The following is a 26,026-nucleotide window of genomic DNA, read 5'->3' as shown; positions in this document are numbered from 1 at the left end:
CGCCGCCCGCCTCGCCAGCGCCCCCCGCCCGCGCCATGAGGCTGCCGTAGCGCGGCGGACCGAGCGCAGCCCCGCCGAGCCGCCCGCCGCCCCCATGGCGAAGGAGAGGAGCAGGAAGGCGCTGGTGGAGCTGCTCCAGCGGCCGGGGAACGCGGCGTGCGCCGACTGCGCCGCCCCGGGTAAGGGCAGGGCAGGGGAGGCGGGGGGCGCGGGCGGCGGCCGCACCTGCACCTGTCCGCACCGCACGGCACCGCCGGGGCGCGGGGCTCTGCCCTCTCCGGGAGCGGCGGGGGTTGCGCCCCTCCGAGGGTGTGCCCGACCCCCCTCCCCGCCGCGGGGGGATGCAGCGGGGATGCTCCGGGGCTGGTGGAGGGATGCGCTGCGCTGCCGCGGTCCCCGCGGACCAGCCCCGGCTGAGGTTTCCCCTGTTTCCCCCGCCCCAGCCCGGCTCCTCGCCCGGCCGTGAGCGCTGATGTCATCCCAGCGGGTCCCCGCGGGCTGCACCGCAGCCGGGGCCGGTAACCGGGCGGTGGGGGCTCTGCCGGGGTGCCCTGGGCTGCGGGGGCCGCGTGTCCTCCGTGTCCCCTCGGCTGCTCCTGCCCTGTCAGTGAGCAAACACATGGGGACAGCCGGAGGCAGCGCTGCGGACATCCTGCCCAACAACCTTTGCCCAGCTGCCATCGATGGGTGCCTGAGCTGCGCAGGGAGCGGGGCTGGAATGTCTGTAGACGTCTTCGTGTGCGGAGGGGAGAAAATCTGGGCTGGGAATGTCTTCTTCGCCCTTTGGATGGTGAATTTTTGGGGTCGGGCCGTGATGCTCTTGCTGAGCAGAGTCTGCATGGGGTGGTGGGATCTGTCTTTGAGAATAACCTTAAAAAAATTGCCGAGCAAGTAACTTTCCTTTAAAAAAAAAAAAAAAACAAAAAAAACAAAACAAAAAAAAAACCCAAACAAAACCCCCACCATATAGAAAAACCTAAATTTGTATTAGCTTGAGCAGGATGGCTCTGAGGAGGTGTATAGAAAGGATGTCCCTTCTCAGCCTCTGTCATTCTATAGGTTAAAGAAAAACCCAACACTTCATCTGAGCCATATTTTCCCAGCTATTGATTTGTTTAGGATGTCAAGATCTATTGGATACCGCTATCCAGCTCGTACCATTACCAGTGGTTTTGTATCCCTAATCTGCATCCCAGGACACTGCAGTTCACTTTCGGATGCGTTGTGTCCTCCGATACCCAGCTGGAAAGGACAAAGAACTTTCGGCACAGCGTGAACGGCTTTGCAGCGCCGCGCTGCTCTGCCTGCTCCCACCCATCTGCTGCCGGCTGTTGCTGTCTGACTGTAGCAGCCCACCTCGGAGGTGTCTTGCTGAGCACAGCTTGGGCTCTCCGAGTGGGTGTCTGCCTTAATTATTCTTTCCTGGAGAAAACTTTACAAACCTGGGCCATTCAGATCCGTGGGGTGATTCTCCCTCACCCTGCGGATATAGAACGTAAAGCCCCCAGGCAAAATGGGAAGTTTCTCAGCATCACCAGGGTGGAGATGAAGCTGTAGGTCAATAAAATAGCTCACATCAGAGAAGGAGGGTTGTTGTTAAAGGCACCTTTTGAATAAAAGGGCTGTAAAACAACAAAAGCATACTTTGGTTTTGATGACATTTGCATACAGAGATGTCTTAGTGAATCTGAAAGTCAGAGAGGAGAATTTGGGCCAGTGTCTTTTGTAAGTCAGGATGTGCTATATTAATATCGTTCAGCCTCTTCTGGACTCTCATGGCATTACTTCTGTAGGACCAGCTCCCTGTTCATCAACCCAATTTCTTTAGTTCCTACTTTGCTTCAGTTTCTTTGGCAAATGAGAGCTATTCATGGTGCTGTAATGTGCTTGTTTGCCTAGGAGTGACAATAAACTTGAGATGCCCTGGGCTACTTAACATAAGATATTAACTTGTGTCTGTAGGTAGTATAGAAAATACCCAGCCTGGATTCAGTTACTCATTCTGGGCAGGTGTGGCAGGCCAGGTCTTTCTGGGAATGAGGTAATGCAGGAGAGACAGGAAAAGTATCCAGAGAGCCTCCAGAAAAGGGGTGCAAGAATGTTCTTTGCTGAGAAGGGGGATGCACAGAAAGATAGGTGGCAGCTGGAACCAGGTGGGCAGCTGACACTGGAAAAGTGTCAAAGAGAAAATGGAGTGAGAAGGAAAGAAGAGAGGGTGGGGAATGAACAGAAGAATGAGGAAAGCAGTGCAGAGTTGTGCTTTCCCACACCTGAGTATCATCATAGGGCTGATCTGGTACAGCTGGGGGAAAGCCAAAGAGCAGGATGCCTGATTTGTTATTGCTGTTTCTCAGGTGGGTGAGTGCCATTCCCTGAAATACCCTGTTAGTACAGGATCCACGAGAGGAGGTAGCCATTTAGCTCATAACAAAGAATAGGATGGGTTGGAAATGTAACAGGGGAAAATTCTCTGTTAGTCACTTTAATTTGTGTATGTGGAAGCCAGCTGGGTTGTCTTTTTCTTTTGGAAATGTTTATTTGAGAAATCAACCAGTCAGTGAAAGTTCGGGTTTTTTTCGTTCCCTGCTGTCAAAAAGGGTTATTTCCTTTTGTTACTGTTTTGGCATATGGGAGAGGCTCAGCAGCCAGAGCCCTGAAGCCACAGCTTGTCCCAGGTATTCTGTGTCCTATCACAAATCCGTGGGTTCCGGGTGCAGAGGAGCTCTCAACGTGGCATCATTGGGCTAAGCTGTGACCATATAAAAATCAAAGTTGGGGGTGGACGGGGGGCATCGGGGGAGGCTGTTCCTCCTGGGCTGGGTAAATAACTTCATCCCCTGCAGGATCATCCCATCTCCTTGGGGAGACCTGGGCACAACCTGCTGCTTGCCTGGGGCTGGGCCAGAATTTGCCACTTAATCATGACTGAGGATTATTGAAGTGGCCAAGCCCTGTAGGGCTGCTCTGTTCAAGATGTGTTTCCCTGGTCTGTGCACAGGAAACTTGCAGCTGGGTGGAATGGAGTATTGAGTGTGGTGCTCAGGAAGGTCAGAGCTGGGTCTTCCCCAGGACCTGTGTATATGTCTGGCAAAAAAAATCTCTTCTGCAAAACCAGAGCTTCCAAAGAGATTTTGAGGGATGTCTCAGGTGGAGGGAACAGTCTTACAGGGGCCATGACAGCTGGGAATGCAGAAAGGATGCTAAAGTAGAAAGCGAAAATCAGAGTGTAAAATAACGGAGAGGTTACATTTCTCACTTGCAGGCTTTTTGTGTTTGTAATTTTTTTTAAAGTTTCTAGTTAGGTTTTTATTAATTGCATTTTTATAAAACCTGAAATTGCAAAGAAAAGATTTTTCAGTTTCAAAAATGTCATCGATCTGTAATGCATAATGAGACTGCCTTGGTTACATCTTCGGGACTGAGTTCTGGGGTAGGAGCCACTAATAAAGTCATTAGCTGGGGCTTTGGGTCCTCTGTAATTACACGCTTCTGTGTCCTGGGTGTTGTGTTTTTTGTGGGTTTAAAGCTGTGCTTTCTCAGTGAAGACAGCATGGTAAATGCAGTCTTAAGTGCAAAACCGAGCAATGTTACTGAATTGCTGGTGTGTAATGGCTCTCTGTGCATTAGAATAATCTTTTTTTCTTCAAGACTAATGTGGCAGTTCAGCCTTTTCTTTTCCTAAATGATTCTTTGTCTCAGGCAATCTTTCCTCACATCATGAGACGGATGGTTATCTCAGGGCATAACAAGACCTTGAGTATTTTCCTCTTTACTCTATTTTTCTATGTCTTAGGCTCGTGTTTCCATGGAGTGAGAATCATTTTACATTGTAGGAGGACGGAGAGGCTCTGAAGACAGAAATGGAAATCCCATCAAAGCAATCCCGCACTTTAAACCCTCCAGCAGCAGTTTACATGGCTTGTTATCATTTTATCTTTCTCATTTGGGATGGATTATTGGGACATGGATCCTGGGTAACATCGGCCTCGGTGCCTCAGGCCCAGAGGGGATGAAGGATGGAGGAAGAGCAGAAGGCACACGCTGGAGGGGAGTCTGGAATTGGAGCTTTGTGCTGGGGAGCCGAGCAGATCTGGTGTTCTGGTGTTAACAGTGCATCTCAAAGCCCCTGGGTGGCTGGTGCTGGCTGAGGTGGTTGTAAACACCTTTCCCTTCTCAGTTCTACAGCAGGTGAAGTTTTTCTGTTCCCTGGATGTCACCGGGTGAGGGTGGTGATTAGAGGGAAACGCCTGAGCACTGGGGATGGCTTGGTTTGCTCAGGACTGAGGAGAGCACCGGTTTGATCTCAGCCTCTCCTTCCCCCATCCAACCGCTGGTCCTAAAAACCCAGATCAGGAAGGGGACTGAGTCCTCGGGTCCTGCCAAGTGCTGCCATCTGCAGCGCCTCTGCCCATCCCCTCGGGGAGCGACGGGCTCTGCTCGCAGCTCCGTCCCTCTCTTGCCCCCACTGCCTCCCACTGGAAAGCTGTTCCCGAGCTCTGCTGCTCTAATGGAGTGAAACGGGCTTTTCATCTTCCAGCTCGAAGTGGAAACTTGTTCCCGCACCTCCATTGTCCTCTCAAATACTGAATTTTTTCCTTTTTTCTTTTTTTTTTTTTTTGGTGTCCCTGGGAATTTGCCAGCCCTTCTCCCTGGGCATAAGAACAGGGGTAAGAAGGAAAAAAAAAAAAAAAATCCCACAGCAGTTGTGTTTAGCTCAATGCCACTTTCTGCAGGAAAAAGGGCTTTTTGAAACAAAGGAGGTTTAATGTGATGGTGTTTTTTGTCCGATCCTGGTGCCTGGGCTGCAGCACAATCGTGGGCTGCAGACAGCGAGAGGGGGCTGCTGGGACCTGCCAGCTGAATTAAAAGACCTTGGCAAGTTTAGTGCCTTCACTGAAAAATTTTCCTACTTAGAGAGGAGTGTTGGTGGGAGGCTGTTTGACTTCAGCGTTAACTCTTTTATTGTTACTTTTCAACATGCATGACCAGGGTCTGTTTATTAGCCTCCTAATCCTTCCCCAGAGTAAATAGCTACAGAACTTCAGTGCTGAACACGAGGTTCTCTGTCTAAGGCATGGAGGAAATCAGCAGCAGCTGAGCAGCAAGCAGAAAGGCTTTGTGCTTGTGTGGATTGCACTAAAATCCCTGTGATTCTACCCAGTATCGATGAGTTACACTTCTTGTGCAGGGTGAAAAAGGTTTTGCCTGCCTGGAGAGGTATCTTTATCACCTCAAACAGGAGAGGGTTCAGGAAAATCCACTGAGTCTGCATCCCAGCCGTAGAGCAGCTCCTGCCCAGCTGATGTGGCAGGGATGCAGCAGGGCAGCTTGTTAAGGGTCAGGCCATCATTCGTGTGCTGAGGGATGTGTTGAGGGTGTGTTGCTGTGCATTGGCCTCAGATGTTTGCCTTGGTCATCAGTATTGTGCTGTAAGTAGTGATAAATGTAGTTTAAGGCAGAAGGTGGAGCAGGAACATCCAAATTTTGGGACTTTTGAGTTTTTGCTCTTGTCTACTTCGAGCCTGTTGCTGCTCTACTTCATGGGATTTTACTTGGATTGATGGCATCTAGGGATTTTCAAACTGGAACTCCATGGCTTTTTTCTGGATACAGGAAATACTGATTCTTTATTAAAAAAAATTCCATTAGCATCCAGCTTCCAATCTCTTTGGTTTCTATAAGTTGTCCTGTGTCTTATGCTGGTTTTTCTTCCATAATATTTTCTGTGTCTAGCCTTCATTTTTTTCGTTTTTTCCTAAGTTCAGGAACGCTGGGTTCAAGCTGCAGAGTTCATGGTTCACTGTGCTGGGTTTTCCTGAGGATTGTGGTGACAAAAAGGGCTGGGTGAAGTTTCTGAATTTAGCTATGTTGCCAAAATGTTTTAGTTTTGTTTTGGGTGCTTCTCTAATCTCTGGCTATGCCTTTGCTTTCAGATGAGTGAGATGGGAAAATACCAGCCCAGTGCCCTTCTCCTGAGTTTAGTTTAGCTTTCTTTGCTTTGTTTAATTTTTAAAATGAAGCTGACTCACATCTTTATTTTGAAAGTCATTATAATCTGTTTATAAGTTACAGGAATCTCTACCACACTGGGCAGTGAAAGCCTTTTAGAGCTGGAATCAGTCGTTCAGGATGAGTCTTTCTGCACTTAAAACAGTGTGTTTGGTTTAATGTTCCCGTTGTTCCTCGTTCATTTTTATTCCTTTTGGCTTGAAATAATGGAATAAAGTAATTTGTGTGGAACTTAGGCGTGCTGGGGAGTTTTCATTAGGCTCCACTGCTGTTTGCTCAAAATTCTGGAGGCTTAGGAAAAAAAAATTATCTTTTTTGAGCAACACCCAGAAAGCCCAGATTATGACATATTACCATTTCAGTGCACCTTTTTGGAACGTGCCCAGACAGAATAATAAAATTACTGAACTCTCAGTAATGTCCAGCATAGGAGAACGTGTTCTAGCTGTTGAAGTGTCCAGCAGCAAGGTGGACTTCACTTATCTGTGGGAAGCTCAGCTTGCCAGCTGTGCAGCCTGGGGTTACTGGCTCACTAATCTAATGATGCTGCCCCAGAATTCACTGTTTGGTGTGAAGACACTTAGGAAAATTTATTTCCATGTTTGATAAGATGTTGTCTTATCTCTGGTGCAGTCATTTGAAGGGTTGGAGTCTGTGCTAAGCCGAGGTTGGGGATCACTGGCATTATCCACCGTGTCCCTGAGCTGAGAATTTGTGCTGGAGAGCAGGAGAGAGGGACTGTGATGTGTTTGGGAAGCAACGCAGCCACTGCCAACCCCAAACCCTTTAAAAGGCTTTGCAGAAGCATTCCTGCAGCAGTGGGTGCTGGCCCTGGCTGGCAACGCCTGCCTGGGGTCTGTCACCAGTCCCTGCAGAAGACGTGTGGGTGTGGCAGTCTCCTTGCTGGGTTTCTTCAAAAATGGTGTCATGAGTGTGGGAGAAGGGGAAGCAGTGTTGGCAGAGCCCTCCAGAAGCCAGAGTTGGGGAATCCTCCACCCCCTGCTTCCTGTCCACAGAGCCGTGACACAGGGAGGTCACAGGGAAGCACGAGCCTGAGGGCTCATGTGGCTCTGTAATCCTCTGGTTTGTTCAGATGATGCTTAGAAATTCCTTTTGGCTTTCAGCTAAAGCCTGGGAAAGGTTTGGGCTGCCTTGTTTTCTGTTAGATGTCCTCAGCTGGGAGAGCAAGGGCCATGAGAAATCTCAAATTATGGTTACGGTGACATTTCAGAGGGACTTGCCCTGGTCAATCAGTTGGTTCTGGGGGTTTTCACTACCCAGCGATTTTTGGATGGCGCTAGGTCAGTGCCTGAAGCCTTTGAACGCTCCTCCTGCCTGGTGTTCCCTTTGGCACTAAACCCAGTTGCCAAATGTGGGTAGTTCTGGGCTGTGACAGGAGAGCAGCACACAACCAGCCGAGCATCTACAGCTCTCCCACCCACCCTCACCACACGAGAGACATATTTCTAAAACCAGAAGAGCAGTGAGGAGGAAGTTCCTATTAATACCTGGCAGAGATGTGAGTGGCTGGGGTTGGGTCTGGTGGGGCAGGTGAAATGTGCAGCTCTGTCATGGTGCTCCTCGAAATTTGCCGTGAGGGATGTTGGTGGTGTTGGATGGACATGGATTTGGAGGGGAAATGCTGAAAGGAAGGTGACCAGGAGGAGATAGCTACTGGCTGTGGTTTATTGAACAAACTGGGAACATCCCTTCCAAGGCTGGGTCACCACTGACCCCGTTGTGTCTGCTCCTGTGAAGGACTGTTGTCACCTTCTGGCAGCCACACACGGGTGGCTCTGTGTATGTGATGTGATACAGGTGTGCGTATGTACCCTGTGAGATAATCCAGCTTTTGTTTTCTTAGTTAGACAAGGCTTGACGTGATGTAGAGCCGGGGGAGGTGTTTAAGAGTCTGGTCTGAAGAAGATCTTGTTGTTGTTGTGAGAATGCCTTAAAGCCCAGGTGAGACTGAAACCTGTTGCTTGAGATGCTGTTTGCCTGTGTCAAGAATAGACAACTTGGGTATGAGCTGACCTGGTGGCCACTGGAGCTGCAGTCTCTGCCAGGATCTTCTTGCAGGGTGTTCCTCCAGCAGAACGTGTCCTCATCCAGGCTGGAGGAAGGTGTGCTGTCTCCTGGTCCTGTCACACACAGCAGTGCAGGCAGGGGAGGGTTTACCTCTTGGAGAGGACTTTGGAAGCCTGAGTCCACCAAGTTGTAAACAACAGGAAGAAATCCACCCACATACGTAAGATAAATCTGGTAACATTAAAGAGGCATTGGGACTCCCAATAAAAGCTGTTTTATTGGCCAGTGCATACTTTGTTACCCATTTCCCTGGGTTGGGCAGTGCTTTGATCAGATCTCATGACTCTGAGAAGGATTGAAGCTCAGTTATCCTGGAGTAGCTGTGCTGGGCACAGGGACCCAACTCCAAACTTTGCTGCCACAGCTTCCTCCTCTGCCACGGCTCTGTCTCTGGACCCCCTGACCATTCCGTGTATCTGATCCTCTGCATGAACGTCAGTGATGGGTGTTTGAACACGAGACCCTGGTGCTTTCACCTTGCCTGACTTGCACCCTTTGGGACCTTTCAGCAGTGCTGAACCTTGGGATGTTCTTGTGGCAGGAAGTTTGGAGGGTCCCAGACTTTTATTACAAACGTGTTTGGAGATGGCAGAGGACAGAACGATGAATTAGAGCACAGAAAGTGCCTGAGCATCCAAAACTCTTGATTCTTTCTGCCAGCCTGCAGCCCAATAACTGGCCACAATCTCTGAGGTTGGAATAAGTGGGGTGTGTGAGCTGGGATGGGGTGTGTGAGCTGGGATGGGGTGTGTAGCTGAGGCACCCAGTGCTTCTGGAAGGCGCAGGGTGGGCAGCAGCAGGCCCTTAGATCAACCTGACTGGTTTTATATTTCCCAGGCTTGAGTTGTAGTCACTGGGGTCTCGCATGAGGATAGGAGACCATGTGAAAAAAACTACCTTTGTGTCTGCTGGTGGCTGATGGGACTTATATCAGCTTGGGAATTTGCTCCTCTCTCCCACGTGGGCACTCAGCTGTGTCTGATGAGAATCCTCATCTAGCGCTGGGGCTTTCATCTGAGCAGAGCCACCTCTGGAGAACTGAATTGGTCTTCCCCAGGGTGTGCTGGGGGAGGCTGGTGGCTGTCCCTGCGGGCAGGGCTGGTGGCAGCCCCTGGTTACCCCTCAGGAGCTGAGCTGCCCCATGCCAGCCTGCTCCCTGCACTGACACAGCCAGAGCATTAAATATGGATAAGGAGGAGAAAGCACGTTCCCATGCCTTTTATAAATGGTTGCTGTGCTGTGGGGAGTGAGGGTTTGGTGTAATTACTGCGGGGGAATAAACGGATGACGAGGGGCTGCGAGAAGGGAAGACCTGCCCTTACCCCTCGACAGCCTGATGTCATGGGTTGGCCGAGGGGCTCCCAGCCCTGTGGGTTTGGAGAGGATGGAGGATCAGGGTCTGACCGGGTGACCCGCAGTGAAGCTCTTTCTGCCGGGGTGCAGCTGGATCCGCAGGCGTTGACATTTGCCAGTCGGAGTTCAAACAAAGATCCCTGTATTGGGCTACTGGCGAGGCAGTGCCAGGGACACTGCTGGATGTCCCTCTGTCTCCCTGCTTCGGGCAGTGCCTCTCCCAAGAAGGAATTTGGAGGCAAGGGACTCGTCTTTAAAGTGCTTTGTGTGAGATGTCAGCCCGGGGTTGTAAACAGTGCGTGGTTTTGCTCAGAGAAAGTACAGAGCTGCCACTGGCAGCATTTTTCCATTAAGGCAAGGGCTGGAAACCTCCTGGCATGGAGGGCTGGGCTGCTGGGAGCTGCAGCTGTGGGAGGAAAGTCTCTGTGTGGAGCACATGTAATAAATAAATAAAAAGGGAGCAGCATAACGGTTTCCCTGAGCTGGTGTGATTTCTGTTCCATGCAGTGTTTGGGTGGAATTTCCTCATGAAAGATGGATATTCCCCTCTCCTGTTCACGTGAGCATGGAGTGAGTTATGGAGGACTTGGGCACATGCAGTTGTCTGTATATTGGGATTTTTGTGAATAACAGCTGCACTGGGGATTGCAGATCTGTTAATTGTTAGTTTAATTTGTATTCCTTTCAATATAAACGTCTACTTCCCTTCTTTATTTATCTGATGCCTTTAGAATCAGGGACACCAGACCTGGTGTCTACTGAACTCCTCTGCCATGCCCTGTCCTGCCCTGAATCCAAAAGATCAGTCAAGTGCAATTCCCTCTTTCCTTCTTGCTTCCAGACCCGGACTGGGCATCCCACAGCCTCGGGATCTTCATCTGCTTGAACTGTTCAGGAATCCACCGCAATATTCCCCAGGTCAGCAAGGTGAAGTCGGTGCGCTTGGACGACTGGGATGATGCCCAAGTGGAGGTACGTGCACCTGGGGCTGGGAGCAGCAGGGAGTTTGGGCTCTTCCCTTTGGAGCCCTTTCTAGAGGTGCCCCAACAAATGTGATTTCAGAAAGCGTGTCTAGATAATTCCTGACTGTGGGAGTGAGGCCCGTGATGCTGGTTGAAATAGAACACCCATTCTGTGAAGAACTTGTGAGGGTTTCCCCCAGCCCTATGAAAAAATCAGTGAAATAGTGTGTGGAAATTACTGATTTTAATGAATTGTCTTCTCTTTTTTCTTACGATATCTCTAGCCTAGACTAGACCTCTGGTCTACCACCCCTGCCCAGCTCAGCTATTTCTGGCTTTGTTCCTCTTAAACTCGCATCTTGAAAAGCTGAACCACAATGTAAATTATCCCAATTTATGCCCCACACCTGCCTAGATTTGGGTGGTGCTGCTAAAGGCACCCAGGAAACCTTTCTGCTTTGACTACTGGTGTCTTTAAAGGCACGAAGGACGCTACCAGTCATTGATTTCTTTCTTCTATGTGTAGAGCTGAGGTTTTTCTGAAGGCTGCACGTCATAGAGTTGTGTGTTTTATGGGAAGAATAGGCATTAGTGTTGCTTGGGTATTTCCTTCCCTGATATTTTTTGGGGGGAATAGATTGAATATGTGAATGTGAGAAATTCAAAACCATGACAATAATAAAAAAAAGCTTGGCTGCTTGTTATGTTTGTATGCTTGGCATTTGACACGAAACAAAATGTATTTAGCATGGCTGCCTGGAAAAGAATGGGGTTTTTACACTTATAAAGTGAATTTCAATAAATAAAATATATGAATAAGGAAATAAGTAATTTTCTTTGCTGAGTTCTCAACTAGCCATTTGTGTACAAGATCAGAAGAAACGGAGGGCTGTCAGTCTAGACAGAAACATTATATATTTATTTATTGGAAAGGAGGGCTGTCAAGGCAGATAGAACTTTTACTTGTTTGTTTGTTTATTTATTTATTTGTCTATCGCTTCAAGCTCCTTCCTGAGGTAGCTGGAATGACTTTGCAAAAACGAAATCATCCTTTTGGCACGAGTGATGTGATCCAAAGCACAGGATGTGTTGTCAGAGGCCATCACCTTGCTGGAGCTGTAACTCACGGAGACTAAAAGCAGTGTGAGGGTTTGCCCTCTGGTTACCTCATTCCCATCTGATTCCATGGCTGTGAGGTGGAAATGCCGCTGTGTGCTGCCCCCTGCTCCTGTGGAGGTCATGCAGGTGGGACTGGGACATGTCCTCAGCATCGTTTTAAGCTGTAGGATCCCTGCAATAATAATCAATATTGATTTGGGAGCCCTGGTTTGCAGGCACAGCTTTTACAGCAACCTTACTGTGCACAGTCCTGGGCAAACCTCTCAGTAAGAGAACAGGTCCGCCCCTCCCAATAATTTTACTGCTCTGTAGAAGCAAAAGAGAATTAAAGGAAAATACTGTCAACATTTGTTTAATTCTTTCTGTTTTTTCTCTTTTTACAGTTTATGGCCTCGAATGGAAACAATGTAGCAAAAGCAAAATATGAATCTAAAATGCCACCATTTTATTATAAACCAACATATCTTGACTGCCAGTAAGTAAATACCTCTGCTGGTAAGCAGCATTTATTTGTTTGTGCAGCTGCAGCCTCTGTAATACTTTAGTTTTAGCATAATACTTTCCTTTTTTTCTTTTTTTAGCCACAGTGGAAGTTTCATTTATAAAAGGCCCTGAAAATGCTTTTCCTTCTGCACACATGTGGTAGAGTTTATGCTGCGCGTGGGATCTTATTTAATAAGTACAGTTGAGATGATGCAGAGGAGTCAATAGTTTGTCTGTTCCCCAGACTCTTCCAAGTTTCTAAAGCTACAAGAATGCCAATTTCTACCCATTGATTTCCTCTGTCTTTTCAAATCCCCCTCCTGCATCAAAGCAGAACTTGCTGATCTGCTGTGTGAGATGCTGGGTTGCTTGTAATGCAAAAATCCTGGGGGTTTGTGTTGTTAGGGTTTTTTAATCTATTGACAAATAATCTCCTCCACAAAGGCAGGTAAAAGGTGGTATCTCCCATACAGTGTAGAGTAAACCTCTCTAGTAAGGTGGGGTGGACTTTGTAGAGCAAGAAGCTGAGCAGCCAGGATGTGCTGTGCCATCCAGGGTGCCAGGAGATGAACTGAATTTGGTTTTTAGGGTTCAATCCTGCTGTGTACCAGGGTGCTTTTGTATCTTTGTGTGAGTGGAGCTGCCTGGCCTGACAAGAAAAAAGCACCCATTTATGGAGTGTTCTGAGCTCCAGAATCCCAGCAGTTTGTCTGTGCCATCTTGAGACTGGTATGTGCTTGTCATGTTGGGGTTGGAGAAGCAGGATTGGTAGGAGAAACACAATTCTAGGGGATTTTGATTTTGCTTACTCCTGAGTCTCAGTTAAGTTCAGTGAGATGCTGCCTGTCTGATACTCAGGAGCAGAGTCCTGGTTCTTTTCCGTGCCCCATCCCTGCCTGAGGGGTGCAGAGCTCATGCTGGCAGGGAGCTGGGCAGGTCCCTCCAGCTTGGCATGTGCTGAGCTCTGGGTGCTAATCACAGCCAGCTCTCTGTGCAGGGGTCTGCCTGAGGGACAGCAGGAGCTGCTCCTGCTCTCAGGCAGCTTGGAGACCATGAGCATTTCCATTCCTGCGGCTGTGGGGCTGGCAGGAGTGTCTGTGCTCGGTGGTTTGGCCTCCTTGGCTCAGCTCTGGCGCTGTGCTGTTCCCTCCCTCCATCCTGCAGAGCCATGTCACTCCGGGGAGCTCTGCCAGGCGGTGGCTCGGCTCCAGCCACAGCCCTGCCAGGGCTGTCTGCGCTCACAGGGACCCTGCTGGGGCAGCCACTCCATCCACAGCCCGTCCCCATGGCTGGTGGAGCGGCACGGTGCTGGGCTGGGAACCTGTGAGGAGCTGCAGCAGGAGATTGGAAGGATTTTTTTGTTGTTGTTTCTTTTTGGTTATTTATTGATTCACTGGGAGGATGAGGCAAGGCCAGTCTTCCTGAGAGCAACTGGAAGAAGAATTTCTACCCTTTTCTGGTCCCAGCTTGTGCCTGTTCTGCACTGGGACAATTACCAGCCTGCATGGCCTGATTTCTGTGCTCAGCCTGGAGCTCTGCTCTTGCAGGGGCTCTCTGGACCAGCACTGCTGGGTCCCTTCTGTAACAGCAGGACGTGATGGGATGGATGTGACCTCTCACAGGAGCAGACAGTGTCCTGACACTGCTGCAGGATCAGCAGCTGTGGGCACATCACACCCTGGGAGTGTCTCAAGGATGCTATGCCAGGTTGTGTTTTTCTTTCTCTAGTTCAGGGCTCTCTGTGCCTCTCCACAGACGCATGTTAAACAAGTGCAGGGGAGTGCTGCTTTTTACAGGAATATATATTTAGCTGTTTCCCCGCCTCGCTGCAGTCCAGTCACTGCAACAGCATGAGTCGTTCCCAGCTCACAGCCCTGGGAAGCATCGCCGTGGATGACACCTCCATCCAGCACTGGCAATGATTCCAGCCACGTTCTGCAGCATCAAGAGGTTTTGGTGCTTCTAATTCCAACAGCAGCACATGCTGGACAGCTGCAGTGCCTGGGCAGGCTGTGGGAGCTGCCCTCGGCACAGCAGGATGCTGACAAGCCATAACAAAGCTGTTTGTTCATTTGAAGCTTCTTAATTTTATAATGCTGCTTCTGGAATCCCTCTGCTTTGGTTGCATGAAGAATTGTGAAGTTCAGGGCAAGACAGAAGACGTGCTGCAGCGCCAGCTTGTTCTTTTTTCTTCTTGCCTACAATGTTGTGGTTGGCTCCTTGGGAAATTCGTGGTGTTTGCCTGGTGCATTTGGCTTCTGTATCCTTCAGAAACCTCATTGTGGCTTTCTTCTTCTGCATGACACTTGGAAAAGGTTAGAGAAGTTGGAGGGGTGCTCTGGAATTGCCCAGGGAAAGTTTACCAGCTGTTCATAGACAAAATAAATTACCCAACCAAAAAAAAAAAAAAAAAAAACCCCAAACATCCTCTTCTGTCCTTTCCTCTCATTTTCTGTCTGTCTGCCAGCACCTTGACCCGTGCCCCAGAGACAGTGACCAGAGCAGCCAGCTCCTGTACCTCTGGGGAGTCCCTAACAGTGAAATGAGTCCCAGACTCTGGGATGTTCCAACACCACCGCAGTGTTGGCCCAAAGAGCTTTGGGCGAGGAATTTAAACCACAAAACCGCTCTTTGGATGGTCACGAGTGGTCATGGCCCAGCTTGGAAGACCACAGCAGCAGCTGGAGAGCTGCAAACCCTCCTTTTCTGGGGCAGATGCATTGTAAGCACATGGCCGAGTTTTGAGTCACCACTGAGCAGCAGGGATAGCATCACTCTCGAGTAAAAGCAAAGGAAAAAGGCTTTATTCAGTCTTTTACTGGGCTGAAGACTGATAGAAGAAAGTGAGATAATCTCTTACTGGGCTTTTGCAGAACTGGAAGTACATCCCTGTCCCTGCCCAGCACCTACCATCGTTTTCTGTTGCTTGATTTGGGAATGCAGAGCCTCATCCTGCGGGACTGCCTGTGAGCTGCAGTGCATTGCTCCGCTCCTCTCCCCGTGCTCGGATAAGTGGGAGCTACATCTGCTCCTCGTGGAGAACACTTCGGTGTACTGACTGTCAGCACAGAAAAATGGGGCAGAATGAGATGGCATGAGTTGTGCTGGGTGGTTGTCTTATCTGGAACGAGATGAGACATCAGTCAGAGAGAGGCTCACATCTTGAGGAGTCATCCATGTTCTCATCTAAAGAACAACAGTTATTAGCTGAAGTGGCTTTTTGTATTGATTAAGATGTGCAGAGAGAAAATTGCCTGGTAGATCCTCTGGATTTTTTTTTTTTTTTTGATAATTTAAGGTTTGGTACATTTGGTAGAGGAGCTACCAAGCCCATCTCCTCCGTCTGGTGTGTGAAGGTCAGTGTGGCCCCCTCCTCTCCTATGCATGGGGCACCGTGGCAGTCAGGGGTGCAAACTTCTCACCTCTTCCTCTGTCACCTCTTTTGGCCGGTAATTTATAGATAATAAAAACTTTATAGATGTAAAAACTTTATTACATAATGTCCAGAGGGGTAAAACTGGCTTCTACTTCTTAATAAGTGTTTTCACATTTTACGTTCACAGCTTTCAGAAGTGCCTGATGTCTTGGGTGTGAAGTTTGAGGTGCTGCATTGTGGCCACTTGGAGTGGCTGCTCATCAATTCATTCCCAAGTGGTGGAGCCTCCTGTGGTGGCTCACACTGGGCACTCAGCCTCGGGAATTCTTAGAGTCACCCAAGTGCTGAGATCTGCCCAGTCCTTCAATCCTGACCAGCCATGGGGTTTTCTCTCCTTGTTAATATTCTCTTTGCTGTTAGCTTGTAAACCTGTTAATTCATATTGATTCCCTTAATTTCCAAAGGAAATTGCTACAAGGTTAAGGTAGTACCAACAGAGGCTGTTTGCTACGTTTTTAATCAGTGTTTAACCATTCTGAAAAATAGCGTTGGGGTGAACTGGACTGTGCACATAAAACAATCAAACAAAAAAGGAACCAGTTAGCATTTTAATTGAGAATGTTGTGATTTTGCATACCCAGAATCGGTTTTAACTTCTCCAAATCCATAATGCAAGGTTTTATACCTTGAAAGCCAAACCCCCTCTCTTTTTGCTCTCCTCTGGCAGTTTGCTGTTGGGCGCTGGTCTTCTTGGGTGATGGCACATCAATCCTCGGGCACTACAGGCTGAGGTGATGCACAGAGAGCCTGCAAGAAGCCCCCCAGCTGTCTCAGGCCTCCAAAAAGCTATTTAAAAGCAAGCACTCACAGCAAGAACTTGCTAGATAGGAAAAGAGAGTGAAGCTTGACAGGCTTTTAGTCTACGCTGAGTGGCTCTCCTTGCAGTCTGAGCAAAGAATTTGGACTCAGACTTAAGATTTCATTAAGGCAGTTGTTTGACAGAAACCTGGCATAGCTTCATCCACCAAGCTGCCAGTGGAAAGCAGATTGGCTTTTGCTGGAAAAACCTCTGACAAATTCCAGAAGCTACAAATTTGGCTTCTGGAAATGGTGTTTCTGGATGACATTCATTTCTTTTGTCTTTCTTGGACTTGATGGTGCCTCACAAGGATGCAATTAGGCAGTGGTGGTGTATGGTGTTTGATGACTTTCTGGGCCACATTCACCTCTGGCTGGGGTTTCTTGTCTGTCACATCTCCCCAAAAAAAGCCACAGCGGCTGTGCGGCATCTGTGGGGTGTGCTTTGGAGTGCATCAGCCAGCCCAGCTGAGAGTTTTGGGAAAAAAACTGGAGACTCTGAATTTGGCTGGCCAGCACCTCCTCCACACAGCACACTGAAGCCATGCAGCCACAGTTTGATATTAAACTGCTTGAGCAGCTTTTCCTGTGGTGCTTTTTGCTGTGAGCAAAAGGCTTTGAGTAGGTGGGACCAAGATAAAACTGCTCCAGTGGCTTCTTCTGGAACCTTCCTCGCTGGCCCTTGGGCAGAGCCCTTGTTTCCATGTGGGTGGTCAGGAAGGCAAACAAGTGCCTCCGATAGTGTTGGCAGTGCTTTGTCAGCCTCTGGACCTGCTGCCTCCTCAGTGAAGCCCAGTCCTTTCCCATTTGGGGGATGAATTTTCCCTTATTCTGTTGGCAATGTGGATTTCTGTAGCATTTTGTTTTGTTGGTGGGGTTTTTTGATTTGCCTCTAGGTTTCTGATGAGTGCAAGGACTTTTCTGTTCTAATTGCCGAAAAATGACATGTTCCCTGTAACCCAGCAGCCTGACAGACTTTAGGTGGGCTGTTAAAGCTTTTGGAGTTGATCCTGAAAGCTGTGCATCTCCGCAGTTTAGGAATGATGCACTTACATTTTTCTAACAAACACAAATTATATATTTGCTTATTTGCTGCATTATCCCATCACCAGAAATGCAGTAAAATACCGGGGGGCTGTTCCTGCAGTCCTTTCTGGTCACAGAACTCCTTTTGGAGTCAAAGGTGGATTTGGATGGAGGCTCCTGCGTTGGGTATGTGATGTCTGCCCTGGGTTCTGTACACACACATTCACACCTGGAAAAGTACATTTCAACTAAAACACAGCAACAGATATTTCTAAAGCCCCTGAAGACATACTTAAATTAAGATCAGGTCAGCAGTCCACTGAAAATGGTGGCTGTTTTCATACAATCCCTGCATGGTTTGAGGGTCTTCTGGATGGTCCCTGCCCTCCAATTGCTCTCAGATCCTATAGATCCCAGGACAAATTCCTGCTCCTGTATGAGTTCACCAAAGCTGTGCTGGTGAAACTGGGGTTTAGCACCAGCAGCTTTTAATGTCAGGATTGCATCCAGTCCGTGAGAGTGAATGTGGTCAAATCCGTGCTCAGCTTCTCTGTCGCAGTGAAGGGAGATGGTGAACTCCTCACTGCCCTAGTTGGGTTTTTGTTTTGGTTTCTTTTACTGGAGTTGTTCTGCTTTCTATAAATAGCCACTGGAGCAGAAGCTGCAGCTACTGGTCCTGTGCTGAGTTGTCTGAACTGTTGGCTGCCCTTGGTGTAGCCCTGGGTCTTGGGAAATTATTGCTGAAAGAGCTTGGGTTTGTGACAATAAGGAAAGGGGAAGAATGTGTGAACTGTCAGGAAGCTGCAGGGAAGGTGGCACAGATGGATTCCCGTGTGCTCTGGGAGTTGCCACTGGAGCCACTCGTGTTCAGGGCCAGATGCTGAGAGAGGCCACCGAGAGCATTTTGCAGCTTCTCAGGGCACCCCTTTGGACGTGGTGCCTGCTGGCTGCCCCGGGGGTGCCCCCTGAAGCACTGCCATGGGCAGTCAGTCCCTGCAGGGAAGTGCTCCCCCAGGAGTGAGCCCTGCAATGTGTCTGGTGTACGATCTGCATCGTACAGCAGGAGTGTTTTCCCACTGCTGCACATGAATCTTAATTTATGCTGTATTTAAAGCCCCGTGCTGGAAGGCTGACTCTCAGAGACTCGGAGCAGCTGCAGCTCCTGCTGAATCCACTGACGTCAGCTGGAGCTGAGGGTGGTGTGAATTTTCCTCCTCCCAGTTCGATCTGTAATCGTCTCGTTGAAAAGGTTCAGGTTTGGCTTCAGGGATAACAAGCTGTCCGCAGCAGCTGGCCAGGAAAAATTGCAAGAAGGATAGTAAATTCAAGTATTTCTGTTTATTTTATGATTAAATTTTGGTAGCTCTGCTGGTTAGTGACAGCGTTATAGAACAGGCATTTGGGTGCCACCCTTTGGGTCATCAGGCTTCTATGTTTGTGGATATCAGGTCCAGAAGAGGCATCCTGCTGGACCCAGCAGAGCCCTCTTGGATGCTGGATGGGATTTGAGCAACCCCACAGCAGGGGAGTTGGAATTAGATGACCTTTAAGGTCCCTTCCAAGCCTTTCTATCATTGTACAAAGTGCACCTGAACCTCCTGAGGATGAGTTGCACCCTGACCAGAGCGTAGCACAGGGTGGCAGCAGAAGGGAGATGGGTGTTTGTCTTCAGAGTTCACAGTCAAACTTGCAGATGTGTGTGTAACAGCTGAAGATCAGTCATGCAAACAGGAGCAGAAGGGGAAAGGCAGACTTGGAGCATTGCTCCTATTACAGCAGAAGCTCACTGCTGGGTTTTGAGGACAGGGAAGCAGTGGTGCTCCCTGAGCCTTGGGGAGAAGGCTGGTGCCCCAGCCAAGGAGATGACACAATGAGTGGGACAAAATCTATGTAATTATTTCCCCCTTCATTGCCAGGAAACCTGTCACAGCCACAGTTTTCATTGGATAGTGTCTTGCAGATTTATTGCATGTGCTTGCTGTACCTGAGGATGAATTTTCATAAGCCATGTTGGGATGTTTGTATTCTTTGAGTATTTCTGGGATGTGTCTGCTGAAAAGACACCATTTAGTTTGCATAATCAGCAAAAAAGAAAAGGTGATTAAGCATATGAACAGTTTTCATTGGCAGAGAATTTGATGTGTTGAAGTGTGATGGTTTTACAAAACACACCCAGTGCTGGGGGATCTTTTACTGTCTTCAGTGTAGGCTGCTCCAAAATGTCTGCTGTGAAGCTGGGATAACACATGCCTTTATTTCTGTGTGTGATCTGCCTGCTTAGGCTATTTAGGGTTCTAGGGCAATTAAGAAATAAGTTCAGTTAAAAATGGTTTGAAGCAATTTCCAGCATATTCTAGATCAAAGTTACTTCAGTGGTTAAAGCACTCACAGTAAAATAAAATAGCAAAAAAAAAAAAGTATTTATAATCTTTGGGGTATTTTTTTCCGTTTTGGAAATAGAGGTCTCAGTGTATAAATCATTGGTATCATTTCAGGATTAAAAGTAAAGGACTTTTAATCAGGTTTGCTGCCATGCATCGTAGATTGCTTTCTTAAACTTGGCAGCATGAGCTGTGAGCTTGGAAGAGCTTGGCCAGATGGGTTTTCAGCACCTTCTGCTTTTGTATTGATATCTTCAGGGCAATAATCTCTCTTTTGTGTGTAGTTAGCTGGGGTTTTTCATTTACTGACCCTGTTCACTGAAGAATGTGGTCTGAGGAAATTAGGTTTAAAATGGTCCATATACTGAGGGAGTTTTTTACAGAGGCTGATTGGGTGGGTGGGGACAGGCTGTTCTGCTAAATCTGTGCATTTTTTAAAAAATAAGTTTCCAATAAAATTGGATGTACAAGGAAATGATTTATTGTTGTCACACAGTAACCAGAGCAAACCCTTGACTCCAGACTGTACAATGCAATTTTTGGAAGACTTCTAAATCACACTTGTATTTTGATGGAAGAATTAATGTTTCTGGTTTCTTTCTTAATGTATCTTGGACCATGTTTCCTTTTCTCTGTATCTTTTTTTTCCAGGCTGCTGCGGGAACAGTGGATCCGAGCCAAATACGAACGAAAAGAGTTCATCCACAGTGAGAAGCAGGAGCCTTATTCTGCAGGTAGCGAGAGACACTTTGGTAGATAAGTTTTTTGATGTCCAGCACCTTCCATTTTCTTCCTCTCTGTTTATATGTTCTTTATGTTGATTATTGCCCGTATGTCATTAAGTAGGAAAAGTAAGTGTGCTCTTTTGCAAAAGATCCCTCCCGGCATTCCCTGTATTTGATTTGGAATATTGGGAATTTTGATGCCTGATGGAAACAAATCAGTTACCAAGAGTCTTTCTGTTGACTTCCACGGGCTGCTCAGCAGGAGCAAGTCAGACCAAGCACCAGCGGGTTCGTGTCTGGGGAGCAGATGTGGAGCTGCATTGAAGTGGGATAAAGGATGTTTGTGTCATCCAGGTGGCTTTTGCTTTGGAGAGGTGAAGTAGCCCTGTTAGCCTGGTTTGGGTGGTGGTGGGTGTGTGCACCCCACTCTCCCCAGGGATCTGTTACTCTCTCTCCACAACGCTTCAGGTGTCAGCAGCAGGACCAGGTCTGCCTGTGGCACAGTCAGTGTTTCACAGTAGCACACGTGCAGCTGATGTGACAGAGCTCATTTCAGAGCTCATTTCAGCACTGCCAGCAGGGTGACAGTGGCCTTGCAAGGGGCTGGGGTAGCAGAGCAGTGGCTTGGATGCTTTTCTTGCAGAAGGGCAGGGTTTGAAGAGGAGACACAGAGCTCGACTGTGTTTGTTGTGTGGCTGCACCAGCATGAAAGTGCATGAAATTAGCTGGGTATTTATTTGCTATATGTAAGTGGCATTTAATTTATTCTGCATATTAAGTAGTTGACACCAGCTATGTGCTTGGATGACTCTGGGATAATTTTATTAGCAAAGACCATGTTACAGATTAAAGGTTAAAATACTATTTTCATGATGCTTTTCAAGACTAATAATATGCAGGTAGCTCCAGCAGTTTGCTGTTTTGAAAACCACAGTTAAATTCTAATCTCATATATTCTCAATTTTTATTTAGAGCATTTCAGCTCTGCTGCATTGTGTCCATGAGGCACACAGTGTGTGGGGAGTATCCATATTCATAGAGAGTACATTAGGCACATTATTATTTTAGGTTTTTAAAAAAGCTATCTGCTGGAGTCAGACGGATGTGTTCTATTAACAATAAATAGTTTTATTTCTTAGATCATTTTGGAATGTATCTGCCAATGTGTGTATAATACTCACCCAAGAATAATGTTTCCAATCTCTACCGTGCAACTTCTGGATATAAAAGCTGGGATTCAACCAAGTACTTGAGGAAAATGCATAATTTTAAGCACAGGATGAGTCCTTTCGACTCCAAGAGGAGTGTGTACCTGGTTAAAGTGAAGTAGGTGCTTCAGTGCTGTGTGGGAAGAAGGGCAGCATGTTCTGAGCTCTCTGAAAGAAATTATAAGAAGAATTCAAAGGGGAGTTTATTTTAGCAGCGCATTTTGTAGGTGTTCTTCAGTAATGTGGCTGCATAATATTTAACTGCATGCTGAAGTGAGAGGGTTTTCTCACCTCTCTTTGAAGTTCAAAAGCCATTAAATACAGAATAGAAGAGAAGAGGATGAGCCATTTCCAGTGAGCAGCGCTTTGGGGAGGAGGAGGGGAGGGGAAGCAGGCTGGTGGGCATCTGTAAGTGGTGTAGGAGTGATTTTAGGTTGTGTCTTTGGGAATGGCACTATCCCTAAAATCCAGTGAAGGAGCCACACAAATGACCTGTGCAACTGGGATGTCATTTGTTGGTTCTTCTGGACAGCAAATGCAAGGGGAGCACCTTTGGCCAGGTGACTCCTCCTTAGGGGGACCAGGTTGATGTTACAACTAAACAAAGCTGGGGATGCACACACCAAACTCCCAGTGCCAGCTTTTCCCTTGTGCTGCATCACTGCAGCCCCCAGTTGCAGCTGCCCCCCCCTGTCCTTCACCCTGTGCCAAAAAGTGCTCCTTCTTCCAGACTCTCCTGCAAATCAGTTGATGATGCTGCTTTCAGCTCTTGGGATGTCAGGCTGGGAGTTGGTTGTTTCCTGGGGCTGTGTCCTAAGGAGGGAGCCCAGGGAAAACCCTGTGTCCTGTAGGAAAGCAGCACACTGAGCATCACACAATGATTTAGGTTGTAAAAGACCCCCAAGGCCATTGAGCCCAGCCTGTAACCCAGCACTGCCGAGGCTGCACTAGGCCATGTCTCCAGCAGAAGTGTTCCTGTGTGTGTTGGGACAGTTCTTGTATCACTCCAGTGAAGTGGGGGAGCTTTGTCACTGTGCTGTGCATGGTGCTGGACCTCCTGTGCCTGTCCCTGCCGGGCTCAGCACAGACAGAGGATCTGGGCTGCTGCTTTCCACTGTTGACCTGAACTGTCTGTGAACACACCGAGGTGGCACCGACACCAGGGCGCCCTCCTGCCCACCCCACATCCAGTTGTGTCTCACTGGAGTGTACCTACATCTCTGTTTCTTCCTAGTGCTGTCTCAGACCATTTTTCCTCACCCCCCTGAGTTCCCTGGAGCAGTGTCAGGTTACCAGTTCCTAAGCATGAAACGTTTTCTTGCTAATAGAAATGTCAGTATCCATTTTCTCATGTTTGCTGGAAGATTTAATTCCATTTTCCAGTCCCAGGGGCTATTTTGCATTCTGATATTTGTTCAATAATTGCATAAAAAATAAGAAAATGCTATATCAGAATAGTTCTGAGCAACATCCTTTTCCAAGCAGCCTGATGAAACCCCCGGTCAGAAATTCAGTGTCTTTCAGAATATCCTTTGGGGAGAGACTGTCTGGAGCCTGTAGAGGCCAAGCAGAAGCTATCACAGCTGAACTGCCAGACTCAGGAGAAATGAGCCTGGGGACAGGAGTGTCAGATGTGCAGGTCAGAGCTGAGCGAGTCGTGCAGGGAAGCCTGGCAGGAGGATGCAGCAAGCTTCAGCTGCTGGGGAGGGCTGTAAATAAGAGGCAGTGTGGGATGCAAAGGCAACAGCTGCCCCAAAGGGTCTTGCATATCCCCCCAACTGCTGGGAAACATCTGCCTCGTGAGACACAGAGTGATACCAGGTAGCAGGATCAGAATTGGGAAACAAAGACACTTCCCATGTGAAGAAATCCCCGGTGCGGGCAGTGCTGAGCATTGAAACCGGCTCTTGAGCCTGGGAAGAGCCATGGCTTTGGATCCATGGGTCTTGGTTCAGTCCCTAAATGGGATGTCCCCTCTTGGGGGTGTGCTGTTGCACGTGCAGTCACAGCCACTTACCCTCGGTGGGAGATCGCAGTGGAAATTCCTGTGAGGGAGTTTTTAGAGTTCCTTGCTCCCCCAGGAAGCCTTGGAGCACAAGTCCATGTGCTATTCCCAGCTTTCAGCTCCTCTGCCCCCAGTTAGCGTTGGTTCTGCTGTTAATGAGTGTATCAGCACCATTGATTTCAGGGTGAGGAGTCACTTTGAGTTCAGGTAGCGCAGCGAGATCAGGAAAACAGTGATTAAATGTTTCGGTGATCACTATCGATTGTCAGATACACCCTCTTAGACATTCGAGCTCTTCATTCAGCTGTAGTATGAGCTAAATAATTTGTTTGCCCTAGCCAGACTTTATGAAACAAAACATTATTTACACCCCAGCAATCCCAATTAACACCATGGCCACATCCCTTTCTCTAGCAGTACAGCAGCACAGAATGATACCAGTTTTGAGACTCTCACATCAACGTGTTTCAGGTTGGCTTTATCCCTTCTGGTAAATGAACTGGCAAAATTACTGTCAGTCTACAGCTAATTGTCCCTTCTAACGGAGTTTAATGGGGCATGGGTGTTGAATTCTCCTAGAAACGAGATGCTTGTAATTGCCATCACAGTCTGGGTCTGTATCTCAAGGCGATTGCAAGGTTTGATAAACTTACAAAAATATTTTGATCGGTTTTAAAAAGCTTGGACATTTTCCACTACTGTTGATCGACGGCAGTTATGGCAATGCTTTCCAAAGGAAAGCTGGAAGTTAGTTCAGTTGGGTGCTCTTGATTTCTCTTAATCAAAGGGATTTGTTTTAACCGAGGGAGACGTGGAGGAAGCAAAAGGGAATGGTGTTTGCAGGGCTGGAGCACTGTGATGGTGTAAGCTGGTCAAGGGGCAGCTGCTCTGATGCATCTCAGGCTACAGACAAGAGAATGGGAACGTGGCCAACAGAGAGCAAAGGGGAATTGTTTGCTCTTTGAACTTTGACTTCATTGCTTTCATTCATTGGTCACAGGAAGCTGGAACTCCTCAGCTGATAAAAATTGTCATAGGTCCCATGAAAATGTTGGAGGAGTCCAGATTTGCACCAGGTGAAGGTTTAAACCCTATGCTTCGGGCTGGAATTTGGAGGACTGGGATTTTTTGACTGGTAGTTCCATAGATGGGTGGGATGACCTGCTGGGTTACAGAGTAAGATAATGTGGTGTTACTGCAACCTGAGGTGGCCTGTAAACTTGCACTGGAACTGCTGAGAAATCTGGAAGACACAGGCACAAAGTCAGTGATGATCAGGGCTTTAGGCTCTGTTGGATTGTATTCCTGTATTTATAGCGCTGTGGACTGGATCATATTGTCACTATTCAGGTGAGCTGTGCTTTATTCAGGTAGCATTTCTCTGAAGGCCCCTATCTGCTTGTACTATCTTCTGCCAGCACCCTAAGGGTTCCTTGGCTTATGTGTTGTTTCCTATTTGTCTGCAAATACGATGGCAAAATAAATTATGAGACATAAAAGAACGCCCTAAAATAGTAAAATCTGTTAATATGCACTTTCCATTCCATGAGGCTCTTGCATAATTTGGGCAGCAGTCTGAATTAATTTTCCCCTGCACTCACACAGTTGGAAGGAGCTCTGACTGCAAAGCACTGGAGAAAACACAGGGGACACAAAAACGTCCTTTCTCGGTGGGAGGAAGAGACCCTTATTAGCTCAGTCTGACCTGCAGTGATGTAATGCAGTTTATTTTGAGCCTCATCAGACAAAACAGTGAGCAGTGTTGCAGTTAAAATCCAATTATTTTAACTGACAGACCTGATCCTCTGCTGTCTCTTGCCCCATTTCCTCCAGCTAGTGGGGGGCTGTGGGTGTCAGAGCGACACCAGCTCTGCTGTATGTTTTTTCACAACCTCAGAAGCCAATTACAGGGCTGAGCAGCACCCAGAGAGCAAACCAGTGCTAATGGCAGCCTCAGAGGGCACGGGGTTTACTGCACATCAGACAGCCCAAAGCACTGAGCAAGGAAATAAAGGGTCAGCTTGAGGGCTCCTGGTGCCCTTTGCTAAGCCCTGAACACTCGTGGTCTTTAAGGAGATGCTTGTGCAGAAGGGGGTGTGAAGCCACCCGAGAACCATCCCCTCCCTTTGCAAGCACGTGCAGTAGAGCCCAGGGGTGGAGGTGACATGGGGACAGGAGGTGTGGTGACGCTGTGTGGGTGGGAGGATGAGTGGCTGGGGACAGGCAGGGTCTCCTGATGCGTGGGTGTTTGCAAGAAGGGAGGATGAGAGTGGAGAGGGCCTGCAGGCTCGGGAGCAGGGCACCTCTGTGCAGCCTGCAGGATTTTAATGCTGCAGACTGGTGGGGGTGGAGTCGTGGTGGGAAGTGGGCTGCTCCAGAGAGGTGTTTTCTCCAGTGTCCTGTCACACACACAGGCCTTGCCTGTGCCACTGC

The 26,026-nt window shown here is 48.1% G+C and overlaps 1 protein-coding gene across 1 annotated transcript in view; it reads left to right on the top strand.

Moving 5' to 3' along the window:
• The first annotated feature begins 15 nt into the window (after nt 1-15).
• ADAP1 (ArfGAP with dual PH domains 1) overlaps nt 16-26,026 on the top strand; it is a 50,648-nt gene continuing 24,637 nt past the window's right edge. The window contains exons 1-4 of the mRNA XM_042037156.1: nt 16-179; nt 10,292-10,422; nt 11,915-12,006; nt 20,307-20,389. Of these exons, the coding sequence (XP_041893090.1) occupies nt 95-179; nt 10,292-10,422; nt 11,915-12,006; nt 20,307-20,389 (391 nt within the window). The 5' untranslated portion in view covers nt 16-94. The remainder of the gene's footprint in view (nt 180-10,291; nt 10,423-11,914; nt 12,007-20,306; nt 20,390-26,026) is intronic.

The sequence above is a fragment of the Corvus kubaryi genome, unplaced genomic scaffold (genome assembly GCF_017639235.1).
Source record: "Corvus kubaryi isolate FWS band 111438036 unplaced genomic scaffold, C.kubaryi_AGA036_p1.0 37387, whole genome shotgun sequence".
In the NCBI taxonomy this organism is placed as follows: domain Eukaryota; kingdom Metazoa; phylum Chordata; class Aves; order Passeriformes; family Corvidae; genus Corvus; species Corvus kubaryi.
Note: the sequence above shows the minus strand (reverse complement) of the source record. Positions and strands in the feature narration are given on the sequence as shown.